Source organism: Parasteatoda tepidariorum, chromosome 10 (genome assembly GCF_982258835.1).
Source record: "Parasteatoda tepidariorum strain Cologne lab strain chromosome 10, Ptep-v5.0, whole genome shotgun sequence".
Lineage (NCBI taxonomy): Eukaryota > Metazoa > Arthropoda > Arachnida > Araneae > Theridiidae > Parasteatoda > Parasteatoda tepidariorum.
The window spans coordinates 71,136,732-71,150,239 of NC_141764.1; the positions used below are offsets into that span (position 1 = coordinate 71,136,732).

At 28.8% G+C, this 13,508-nt stretch overlaps 1 protein-coding gene across 1 annotated transcript in view; it reads left to right on the top strand.

The window, feature by feature from the left end:
• The first annotated feature begins 280 nt into the window (after nt 1–280).
• Nucleotides 281–13,508, top strand: part of N (neurogenic locus Notch protein) — a 67,023-nt gene continuing 53,795 nt past the window's right edge. Inside the window, exons 1-2 of the mRNA XM_016066331.4 lie at nt 281–685; nt 12,521–12,599. Of these exons, the coding sequence (XP_015921817.1) occupies nt 616–685; nt 12,521–12,599 (149 nt within the window). The 5' untranslated portion in view covers nt 281–615. The remainder of the gene's footprint in view (nt 686–12,520; nt 12,600–13,508) is intronic.

The window sequence follows — 13,508 nt, forward strand, 5'->3', positions numbered from 1 at the left end:
ATCACATAAAATTAAATAAAGAAAATAAAATAATTATTAATTTATTGTACTAAACATAAGAAGAGGATTTAAATATTGAATTAGTCATGTATATAAATATGATACATTAGTACTTAATTAGTTTCGGAGAGGATAACAACCCTATCTGCGTCCGTGAGAAAGCTCAAACGCAAAATTAAAACCGTTAAAAATTATGCTTTCTTCATCCAGATGGGAATCTCACCAAACGTCGCCAACTCGCCAAAACCGTATCAATGGGATTAGGGATGAAAAGATAAATATTCCCCATCCTCGTCTGATAGATTAGCAACCCTAAGAGAGGGACGCTGACTGGATTCAACTTTTTAACAACAGGTCAAACTTAGTCATAAGAGATTGTGGAGTGCAACGAGGAGGTAGTGTCGGTGGTGCTATAGAGATTTTAAAAAAAAAAATTAAAAATTAATTAACAGTGATTTATAAATGAACGCTAATTAATTAAGTGTTGTGTCATCTTCTGCACTTGGATTACTTTTACATTGTTGGATTACGGGATTATTAAAACAACTATTCCATGAATTTCTGTCGGACTTAGAAACGAACCGGTGTCGGCGAGTGCCTATTTATAGGAGAAAGATGGGGTACCGTGCTGGATTGTTTTGGGGTACAATTTTGACGGTGGTTGTTTCGATTGTTGAAATTCAAGGTAATTTTTATGCTATTTTTCTAAGTATTTATCTGAATATATTTTGTTATCCAAGTGTTTAAGTATTATTGTCATTTAGGTATTGAAAATATACTGGTAGACAATATTCTAGTGTTCCTTTTTTTTCAATCCGTTGCCTTACTTAATTAAATTAAATTTTTAAATTTCTGATTAATTGTATTTGCAATGAGTATATAAATAATTAATTACTGTTTATAAATTATATATGATACATTTTAACAAGCGCAATACTTCTAAGTAAATATTGGAATGAAAAAGTTTCACATTGACTAAGCAAGAGAAATTAATATTCAATAGAAAAATAATTAATTTATAAATTAATTATTAATAATTTAATTAAATTGCAATAGTTAATTAATAATATATTCATAATTAATTATAATTATTTCTTATGTGATTTATTGATCTAATCTATAATAAAGAACGTATGAAAAATAGTCACTTTCAAAAACTCAAACAGCTAAATTTTTAATGTATTGATATTATACAAATAGTTTGATAAATAAGGATTCCTTAAGTGATTGTTTTAAAATGATGAGATATTAGTTAACCAACTGCTTTGTTTAAATTACTAACCATAATGAATTTTTTTCAATAATTAGGTAAGCTTTATAAATTTATGATTATTTTTTATATTCTTAACTATTCTTTTTATTCTTAAAAGCAATATTGTCGCAGAATATTGCTTTTATTTGAACAAATACGTCAAATTTTAATGATTTCATATTAGCAATCTTCGCTGCATTTAATGACTCTAATTTATTCCTTTTATTATTAATTATTTTTAGATAAAAAAAAAATTATCCTTAAACGTTAATGAATATTTTCATTATTAGAAACTAAAGCATCCAGAAAGCCTCCTAAGCTTTCTCAACTATTAATTTCTAAGATTAATTTCTATTAATTTCTAATAACTAAGATTTCTCAACTATAAGAAAAATTTAAGGCTAAGATTTTTATATCTTTAATAGTAGGCTGCGTTTGCAGGTCAAACTCATAAAGTTATAGAAAAAATTTCGTCACATTGTTTACAAAGCATAAGGAAATTATAAATTATCCATTTTTATAGAAATTAAAGGCATCGTCCATGTGCTAATAATTCACTTTTGTCATTGGTTAAAACTAAATTGTTTTTAAATGCGCTAAATTAATTCAAATTTACCGTATTCTAAGATTTTTAAATGTATTATAAAATCGATAATTGTGTATTTAGATAAATTTATTAATATTTAGGATATTCTAGAATGCGGATGTAGATTTGAAAGATATTTAGGGACAATATGGATAGATTCATATAATTGTATTATAAATATGTAATATCCTAATAAGTTTATTCTAATAATATATGGTTGAGTTATTCTTAAAAGTTCTTTATTATATGTATCTTAGCAACAACCTTCGCCCCCAGTTAAGCTCAAAATTGGCTTGATATGGGTCCTATATCGGAATGTCTAGATTTTTAATATGGTCCTAGAATGGCCTATTTTGAATCACTAATGAATATAAAATATCGGGTGAATCTGATAATTCTATATAGGGCCGGACCGATATTAGTTATAAAATATCGGGTGAATCGGGCAATTTTATATAGGACCGATATTGGTTGTAAAATATTTTGTGAATCAGACAATTTTGTATAGGGCCGATATTGGTTGCAAAATGACTGTAAAATATCGGGTGAATCTGGCACTGGTTGTTAACTGACTGTAAAATATTTTGTGAATCGGATAATTCTATATAGGGCCGGGTCGATATTAGTTGTAAAATATCGGGCGAATCGGGCAATTATATATAGGACCGATATTGGTTGTTAAGTGGCTGTAAAATATTTTGTAAATCAGACAATTTTGTATAGGGCCGACATCGGTTGCAAAATGGCTGTAAAATATCGGGTGAATCGGATAATTCTATATAGGACCGATATCAGAAAAATAATGGCCCTTTGAACCCTTATTGAGCCGAGATTCTTGATTATTGGTCCAATGTGGGCTCAAGTTATTTTGCCAGCCGGTTATGTTTGAACTGAAGAGTTTGGGGAACAATGCAAGACATGTGAAGGAATTGTGATTCAAAAGTCAGGATGGAACGAATCTCTTTAGTATCAAAAACTTACGGAGAAAAAAGTAGCTTTTTACATTATTAAAACAGTGGTTTGATTGTTAGATTGTTACTGTTAAAATAATTTCAAAATTAGAGTGAAAAAAAAAAACACTAGACTTGTTTCACTATAAACCCATAATTACTTTTAATACATTGATTAATCGATTTTGTAATTCAGCATTAGTTTTAAACATAAGCCAAACAATTTAGCGGTGAAAGTTGTTAATTTTGTTCGATAAGCCAATTTTTCAAAGCAAATGAGTCAATTTCATATCAAAGCAAATTTGTTTAGAAATTTATTTTTCAACAAATTATAATTTCAACAAATTGATGAGATAAAATCTTTATTTGATTCAAAACAGTGCGAATTCTGTTATGATTGATAGGGCTGTGAGAGATGAGGGTGTAATTCTTTAATTGGCCGGATAGGATCGCTTTCATTTACAGACAAGTGTGAGCTTCTAGCCGGATTGACGCCGAGGTCGACCTAATTGTTGACCAATTAATTTCAGTCATGTGGTCTCGTTAACCACTTCCACTCTGTAAAAAACGATGGGGCTTCAAAAGCGTTTATGTGTGTCAACTTTTATATGACAACGTGGTTTTTATATTATATGGTGGTTTTGATAGCACAATAATAACACAATTTAGCCGTAAGAATTTTGAGGAATCTTATATCGAGCTATATAAATGGTTAAGAATTTTTGAGGAATCATATATTGAATTATATAAAAGGTTAAGAATTTTTGAGGAATCTTATATCGGACTATATAAAAGGTTAAGAATTTTGAGGAATCTTACATCGAACTATAGAAAAGGTTAAGAATTTTGAGGAATCTTATATCGAACTAGTATATATAAGAAGTTAAGAATTTTGAGGAATCTTATATCAAACTATACAAAATTATTAATTTAATATTATAATTTCAGTATTAGTTAATTTCACCTTTTTCTTCTTATTTATTATTACTTTATTACATTGCAGTAAACTTGCTCGATATTGTGATTCAATGCTGAACTGATTTAATTAAGAGTGAAGTTAAGGGTTATATTAAGGTTTCAAAAACATGATGTAAAGTTAAATTCAGACTAACTTGCTCAATTTTATGATTCAATATTGAACCTCTATGACAAATTTAAAAGAAAGAATAAGCCAGTTCAGATTAACCTAGAGTAAACCATAAAGTTGCAGTTGCTAAAAAAAAAATTTTTTTTTCCAAAGTTTTACTGAATTTACTGAGATGGTAGTCAAGGATGGTTCAATGGTTTGAAACAAAATAGGAAAAGTTAACTTTGAGAACATGAATTAATTTTCTTTCTAAAACTGCAATATTTTTAAGAATAGAATCTGATTGCTCTTTAAATACGGGAGAGTGCAAGAAATCTCAAATGTGTCCGTTATAAAAAAAACATTTGAAGCAGTGGTTTCCGAGCTTGTTTGCACACTTTTGTATACATTTGTAAATCAGTACTTTTCTCCCTATTCTAAAAAGTAAGTTTTTCCACATTCGTGACCCCCCTTCAATCTTTTTCTCAACGATATAACAACAGAAAAACAGCCCTCATTTTTTACCACCGTCTAAAAAACGAAGGCGCAAATAAGAAGATAAAGGTGCTGTATCAAAAAATTCTATAAAAGACTGAATTAGGAACACCGAGAAAAGGAACAAGGATTTTGAATGTGTGTGTAACGAGCGGGAGGGGTAAGGGGTGTGGGGTTTGCTAAGAGAGCCGGACCCTTTCCCACGGTTCTCTCTCCGAGTCATGCAATGTCTGCATTTTGCTCTGCACTACTGGTTCTCTCCCCTCTTCGACATTTCGTTTGTCGCCCCCCTCCCCTTTTTCTTCCCTTCATCAAACTATACCATGTGTTAAGAAAACTGTAGCATTTCCGCTGTGTGAAGTTCAGGTGGTAGGGGCACCTTTTTTGGATTAATATTTAGAAATACAGACCTGCACCAAGACTTTTGATCGATGATATGAGTTGAGTTGTTCCATAACTTTTCCGAATTCAAAAAAAAAAAAGTAAATTCTAAAAATTTAATTCATGCTGTTAAATTTAGCCTAACCTAGCATCTTTTGTTACCATGATTCAAGTATTATTTAATCTCTTATTAACGGATTTAGTTAGTAACTAGCAATTAAATCAAGTTTTAACTTGATTATTTAGAAACATACAGACATTATTTAGAAAACAGACCGGCACCAAAATTTTTTGATCGATGCTGTTCCATAACAGTTGAGTTGTTTCATAACTTTCCCGAATTGAAAAAAAAAGTAAATTCTAAAAGTTTAATTCATGCTGTTAAATTTAGCATAACCTAGCATCTTTTGTTATGATCCAAGAATTAATTTAATTCAATCTCTTCTTATTAACGGATTTAGTTAGTAAGTAGCGATTAAATCAATTTTTAACTTTATTATTTAGAAATACAGACATTATTTAGAAAATAGACCGGCACCAAAACTTATTTGTTCGATGATATCAGCTGAGTTGTTGCATAACTTTCCTGAAAAAGAAGTTCTAAAAATGTAATTCATGCTGTTAAATTTAGCATAACCTAGCATCTTTTGTTACTGTAATTCAAGTATTAATTTAATTTAATCTCTTCTTATTAACGGATTTATTTAGTAGCAATTAAATCAGGTTTTAACTTAATTGGATTAAATTAGTGAGAATAGGTTAATCTTAAGCCTTAAATTAGTGAGTTACAATTCAAATTAGTTTTAAAGTGATGAAAATAGGTTTGATCAATTCTTAAATTAACGAAAATCGTTTAATTTAATACTTCATTCAGAAAACAGACGAAACTTATTAAAAACAGATTTGTATATTAGGTTTTATGCATAATTGCTTTAAAATTGTCTTGTAAAAGGTATACAATGCATGGTTTCTGATAAAAGAGAACTGAAGATATCATTATTTCTAAATGTCATAAAATACTTACTGATAAAAATATTTACAATTTTAAAATGATATTATAATATTTATTGAATTACATATATCCTTTTATAAAAATTGCATTTCTGTTAAATACTTAAACACGACTTAAACACATAATGAAAAAATCTATAGTAAAATTTTAAAAATTTTTTAGTTTGAGTTAAAAGTTCCAGAGCTTTTGATATTGATTTATTATTGCTGAACTTGTTTTATTGAACCAAATAAGCATTTAAAAAAAAAAAGTACTAAAATTTAGTTATCAGTGATCTTTTACAAGTTATTTTATATATATATTTAGTATAGTTAATTAGAGAATGCTACATTTGTTTCAAAAGTGACGTCTTTAAAATTTATCCTAATGTATTACTTAAAAGAGTATTAGATAAATCTGTAGATTTTAGTTCGAATTGCGTCATTTATATATCACTTACGCTGCTTTAAAAATAATCTTTTCATTACAGGTAGAGTAATATTATTATTCTAACAGAATTAAGCTCTCTTTTTTTAATCAAACCGTGCCGAATTTAGAAGAAGTTGGCTCAAGTTTCATCTAAAATGCAGAGAAGTTGCTCTATATTGAAATCGATTAAAAAATTCGCTATCGGAAAAATTCCATTTACAGAAGTTATAGGTTTTTGCAGTTATGTAATTAAACGATACGAAATTTCTCGTTAATGTGATAAATCTATAAGTCAGTAGTATGTGATGATGATAATTATGACACTTAAATTAATTAATGAAATAATACACAATGCAAATTTATTAAAATCATTAATTTTATCGCATAAATAAACGGCTCAAACATTATAGAGACATTCCAGTTTTCAACAGGATTGCAAAAAACCTGAGTTTTTCCAGAAAAATCCAACCCGGGTGGGTTTTATTAGGCTTTTCTGGGTTTTTCATGTTTCATTAGGTTTTTTTTTAAAAGAGGCACTGTCTAATCAATGACCGTACAGTCAAATATAGCCAGCAAGGTGACTCTCCAGTCTCCAAACACAGCTTTTTCACCATAGCTTCATTTTTTTAAGCTAGACTACATATATATTTAAATAGAATAGCTCTTTAATATAATCAATTCTAGAAAAACCCACTTTCGGGTGGTTTTACTGGATTTTTCAGAGTGGGTTTTACCCTATAAAACCCACCCGGGTTTTAATGGGTAGGTGGGTTTTTTGCAACCCCGGTTTTCAATTGCAAAAAACTGAAAAGAATATATGTCTAAAAAATTCCAAGAAAAGACAAACAAAAGATAAACAAAGAGTAAAATAACTGAAAATTCTTAAGTGACGAAAATCGAATTAAAAAATATCGAGAAAATTCCTTATATTGGAGACTAGATGGAAAATATTTAACACTGAAAAATTTCCTTTTAGGAAGAAATTCATTGTAGGGATACTCTATTGGAATAAAAATAATCACTTCAGACTATTTGAAATAATCATTCAGACCATTGTATTTATGTTAGTGTAAGAAAAGATAATGTTGGTAAGAGCAATGAGGCGGCTCTTTTCAAAACAGATGGGTTTATTTATTCTTTCGGAGGTTGTGCAAATAAAAAAAGTATTTTATGCTTGTGAAGAATAGTAATAATATTATGATAGCAGTTCTAATGGTCTCACTTTATTCATAAGAAGATGATTCTTCTCTGGGGAATATTTTCTTCAACCAAAGTAACCTGATTTGAAAGAGCTTTTTCCTTGTGTTAGCTAATCCCATAATTAAACTTCCTGCAAACGATGCTAAACAGGAAACGTTAGTTAGTTAATTGAATGGCATTTATTCTCGACTTAAGTACAATCCCACCATTTACAAATGAAGATTAAGGTGAGAAAACGGTTTATGTCATGAAAGATAATTCTGAGAAAAAGGCATTTGTCGGTTTGAGAATTCCCAGAAGCGAGCATTCAATTGAAATGGTAAAAATAAAAGCGAACGTCACAAGCATTTTTTGCATCTCCTAAAAATTTCAATATAAAATTTATAATTTTTGATGTTAAAAATCGGATTGGATCCTAAAAATTCTTCCCCCATCACTACTTTCTTATTTGTATAATTTTCTTTACTGTACTTCTCTCTGTTCTTTTCTACGCGTGGACATAAACTGTTTTTCCCCTGTGCGGCTCATCTTCACTGCATAATAACTCTCTAGGAGAGCCCATTTTCTACGTGTTGATTTATCAAAACTTAGTATTCCTCAAAATGCACAAGATGGCGTTTCAATTGTCAGTTTTGTGAAAAATGAATTTAAACCGTTCTCCCCCCACCCCACCTTGATCTTTGAATGTCGTATTTGCAAACTTTAAAATCATGGAATGACGAATTCCGCATCCTGCTTGCACCGACCACAGTGCTGATTTATAATATCCTCAGTGGTAGATGGATCAGGGATTAAAGTCCTCTTGCTGACAAGCTAGCCTCGGAAGGTTTTCGCGGTTTTCCTCTCCATGTAACGCAAATGCGGGTTAGTTCCATCGAAAAGTCCTCCACGCAGGCAAATTTCTCTCTATACTTGATCCTGGAGTTCTCTTATCTTCTGAATTGGGCTCAGAATTACACGCGTTAGTAGTTGTAAACCCAAGAAAATTGGGTCATCTGTTCAACAACGGTTATAAAATACAATAAAATCATAGAACTCAATTTAAAAAAATTCTCGCAGTTCTAATTATTTTGATAGTAAGTCTATTTATCATTTTCACTTCAATGTTTTAAAACTCTCAAAAATTTAATTTTTTAAAAAAAAAAAAAAAAAGAAAATTTAATTATTAGAATTGCTCGAGATTTTTTTCTTTCGTTAACTGAGTTACATGTAATTTCAAAATCGGCAAATACATTTTCGAAAATGGAACTGCATGTGATAGCAATTTTAGATAGAGTTTAAAAGGAACATAATTTTGTATGCTCCTAAATAATAAAATAGTAGAACAGGGATTTGACTCTGAATAATGATAATAATAATATTTTAAATACTACTAATAATGATAATAAAAGGAAGTGTTGAATTTTCCTTAGCACCCAGAACTCTAAATCTAAATTACATATTTCAACAAAAGCAAAAAGCAATCCGTATCGTAATAAATAGGTATCTGGAATTTTTTAAAGTACACACACATAAATACTATTTTTTGTAAATATACATTCTAAAACCTGAGAAACATTTCTCATCAAAATTAGTCAAGTTTCTTATTACTATTTTTAAAATAAATAACTTACAAATATATTCTATTGTCTTACTTCCAATTACGTGATTCATTATGTCGCGATTCCTTTCTTTGGCCTAGAGAACCAAAATTTAATTGGTTCATCATAAGATTCCAATCTTTCAAATGGTTGAGATAGTTCCCAGGGTCATTGTCTTTGGCATTACCTTGAAAGAGCAATTTGCATTCAATTTTAATATATTTAAGCGTATTTAAAGAAATAATAATAACCTACACTATTTTGACTTGTAGTCTGTTAGCGTGTGTTTTTCAGTCTGTATATAGTAGTATAGTAAAATAGAACAGTTGTCTGTGTTTTTTAACACCGTAAAATAAATGCATACTGTTACATTTTATAAATGATATCAATAGTTTGTCTAATAAAACGCATAAGTTTCGAGTTGATAAATTAGTAAGGTAGAAATTTGTGAAAATAGGAATTATTTGAAATTAATTTTCAAGGGAGTTTATAATGCCATGCTAAAAACGAACTTTAAATATTTTTTTTTCTTTCTGTAAGGCACGCACAAGGGGCTGTATCAGAGATGGCAATCCTATGGTACGTGTGCCACTAGGTGACACGTGACATATCTTGGTAGTAATTTTTAATTCTAAATTTAAATGATTAAGTTTAAATTATTTATGATAATGAATTAAACAAAAGGAAATTGAAAAATGAGAATTAAAATTTGTAAATCTTTTATTTCAGTTGAAATAACACTTTTAAAACATTAAACTCAAGACAAAAATATGTTATTATGTTTAATTATTTCTTTTAATGCAGAATTAAAAGTCAATTTTTTCTTCTTCACAAGATTTTACGTATCGAATTATTTAATGACTAAGAAATAGAAGAATAAGTAAGTTACTCGAAAAATTTTGTCACCGTGGAATCTAAAGGCTTTTATCCTAATTTTTTGTGCTGATGGGTGTCTTATGTTACACCAGTAGAGGATGCTTATGAAAAGGATTATTTTAACGTCCCTTCCATATCTTTGTTTATGGGATTGAGTTTTTTTCCCTCATCTCCATCTGTGGTAAAGAGAGAGAGAGGTGCAAAAGAAGATGACACAAGTGGATGGGAGAAGAAGAGCCCCAGCTGTTGAACTTCCATCAAGAGGTTGTTTTTTCGTGGGACGAGCGGAACACAAGTTGGAAAATGTGTTCTCAATTTGAAACCTGATAAGGCAATGTGATAATGAATCACTCAACTTCCTCTGCGAGTAAAAGTGTCCATGGATTGGTTGTATCGTAATAATTACTTCGATCTCCAGTTGCTTATTACAATAATTAGTGAGGTGGTTCAGTATCATTTGCTCTCTTTTAGGAGGTCCGATAAGCTGTTTTAAATTTTTCAGCTGTTGACCTTCCCCATGATGAACTTGTATATCCATTCTTACTTGACATGGGATATCTTTAAAAAAGAGTATAAGTTGTTCAAAATACGTAGGGTGTGTTTATGGAAAAAGGCTTAATAGTAAAATTTAAATATTTTTTTCGCGTTGAAATGTAAAATTTTTTTTTTTTTTTTGGAGTTTAAGGAATTTCGAAATAACTTAATATGTTTTTCCACTAACTTGTTTCTCCGCTAAACTTATTCAACATGTTTTTCGCCGAGCTTGAGCATCTTATTCAACATATTCTTCCACTAAACTAGCTTCTTACCTTAACATGTTCTCCCATTAAACTAGATTCTTACTTAGCATGTTCTTTCACTAAGTTTTCCCAACAAAATATTGAGAAGAGAAAAAAAATTTTCAGATTAAAAACAAGAAATAAAAAAAGTTCATTTTATTTTATTTTTAATCTGTTTCTTAATTTATATTCTTAAATATAAGTGAGTTTAATAACACACTATGAAGGCTTTAAAAAATTTTTTCATATATTGTAGGGAGTTAATTACTATAACTTTTCATTAACTGCTAGATCGTGTCATTATAATTTATCAGAAATAAAGAGTCATAACATTAATTTTCCAATCAGCTTCGAATAAATTCTCAAAATCTTCTCTTCGAATAAAATAAATAGATGCACGTATTCTTTTATTTTTTATATTCTTGTGACAAAATTGTTTAAGATATTCATAAATTACCTGAAAGCTAAAACAATTACTAAAATAACAAAAATCTTATATTTGTTTATTTTAATTATTGTTTTAAAATGCATTTTCTTAGACATCGATTGACTGGCTCAGATAACCCAGTTAAAGAACAATGCACGCGTAACAAATTATTAATTATCGCCTGCTCCATAATTGATAGTGATCTCAAAAAATGCGCCAGATTATTGTTTCGAACTTTTATTTATTTATTTTTCTTTCTGATAGACAATGTAAGTTAAAATCTCTTTTCAGTGGTCTTAGGTTTCTTTTTTCTTTCATCTTTTCCGTCGTCTAATACCTAAGAAGAAGAAAAACTTAAAGAGTTTACCTTTATTGGTCAATGTGTGTGATTTATTTTTTATCATGCATGATATTAGGAAATGACTGATGGTAAAGAAAAAGTCTTCTCATTTTATTTTTCCTAAAAATTTAGAATCGATTTTTTTCAAACTTTTCGTTTGTTTTTCTTGTTATAGTTCAACATTTAAGAATAAAAATTATTATTTTTGGTCAATAGCTAGTTCGTTCGTTATTTACGTTTAATGGTTAAACAAAGAAATTGCGCTTATTTTAATTTTAGAAGAAACATTTTCCACTATTCAAAAAATATGTTTACGAAAGATTTTTTCTTTACAAAAGTTTTCAATATATTTTAAAAAGTATCAGCAATTTCTGAGAAAAGGTACAAAATAAACTTCTGTAGCATGAACTAACGTGAACTTTTATTTTATGAAAAATTTTATCGGTAATATTTTAAAAACGGGAAAAAACGCTTTTTTTTTTATAGATTTAAAAACCTTTTTTATATTGTTATTCTAGTTCAACCATGAATTGACTTTTTTCAACGTCTTTTTGTAATTTTTAAATTTTTTTCTTCTTTTCAATTCATTATCGAATTAACTTTAGTCATGCATCATTAAACAATGCGCGTGATATTTAAAGTAATTTTTTTTAGCTTTTTATGTGTTTATTTAATTTGCTTGACGCGTTGTTATTTTTTATTGTTAATTTTTTTTTAATAAACCATTATCATCGCAGATATGGCCAATAAAAGATTGAAGAGAAAAGGAAAGAGAGAAAGTGCATTACTGAATCGGCTTTACTGGTGAATCATTGATTGGGCGAATCAATCATTGGGCAAATTAGCCTATCTTAGATGGGTCTAATCTGTTTTGTTACCAGATTTAAAAAAAACGTTATTATAATCTTAAATCTACAATTTTTAGTATGGCAAATATAATTACCACATTTATTTACATATTTTAAAACTTTGTACATATTTTGAAAGTTTTTTCTTCTTTTTCCTTTCTTTCTTTCCTTCTTTTTTTTCTTCTTATAAAATGTCAAAGTGAAGCGAAATTTTAGAAAATGTGAAAAACTTCATTGTAATAACATGAACAAAAAGAAAAAAATATTTTTAACACAATTTTCAATAAATCTTATTATAATGTATGTTTGATTTGTTTCAGGTCTTGCTTCATGCTCCCCAAACCCCTGTCAAAACGGTGCCTCTTGCGTTGCCAACCCAAAAGGAGAATTTTATTGCAAGTAAGTAATAAAAATAATTACATATTTTAGTTCTAATATTTCCTAGTGTAAACACCATTACTTTAACTTGACACGTTAATTTATATAATAAATAAATTATTATTGTATAGAATTATTGTTCTGCGAATAAAATCATTGATAATTAAAAAATCATTCTTATTAATTAATAATTTTTTTTTCTGTAGAAAAATATTTTTACATTAAAACGTATAGTTTGAATTTTTTTTTTTCCAAAGAATTAGTACATTTTTTTTAATATCTGCAATTTGGCAAGGTTTTTCTCTTTGGTAAAAATCATTAACATGGTTTTTCGAAGATCTGTCGCTAAGGAAAATAAAAGTTTAAAAAAACAACAATTTAAGTGCCTTTTACTGAAAGCGATGGTTTTAAACTATATATGTCATCTTGCCGTGAAAAATTATATGGGCTTTAGAACGGACAAATAACTAAAATATTTTAAAAGTTATTAAACTTTTATAAAAATCGCCAATTTGGCGATATTTTACCCCATAGAAGAAAATTATCAAAATTACTGCCTTATCCTCAGTTTTTGAAAATTTTTTTGAGCTCAGACTATGCAACATTGGAGTGAGTTTTTAAATATTAGAAGATTAGACCGCAAACGCTTTTCATTTTTACAAAACTGTGACTTTACCCCATATTGACGTTTTGCACCATTTTCAGAATGAGTATAGAGGGCGCTGGCTAAAGATAGGCTAAACTTGACCATACAGTCATGAGTAACTGTTGCAAACTCACAGCAGTCATGAAAATGGCATTATTCTCAAAAAAGCATTAATTTATATGACAACGGAGCCTTCGAAAAAAAAAGCCCTAAAAAAATTGAAAAATCATTCTTATTAATTATCGTTTTTATTTCCTTTCTGAAGAAAAATATTTTTACACTAA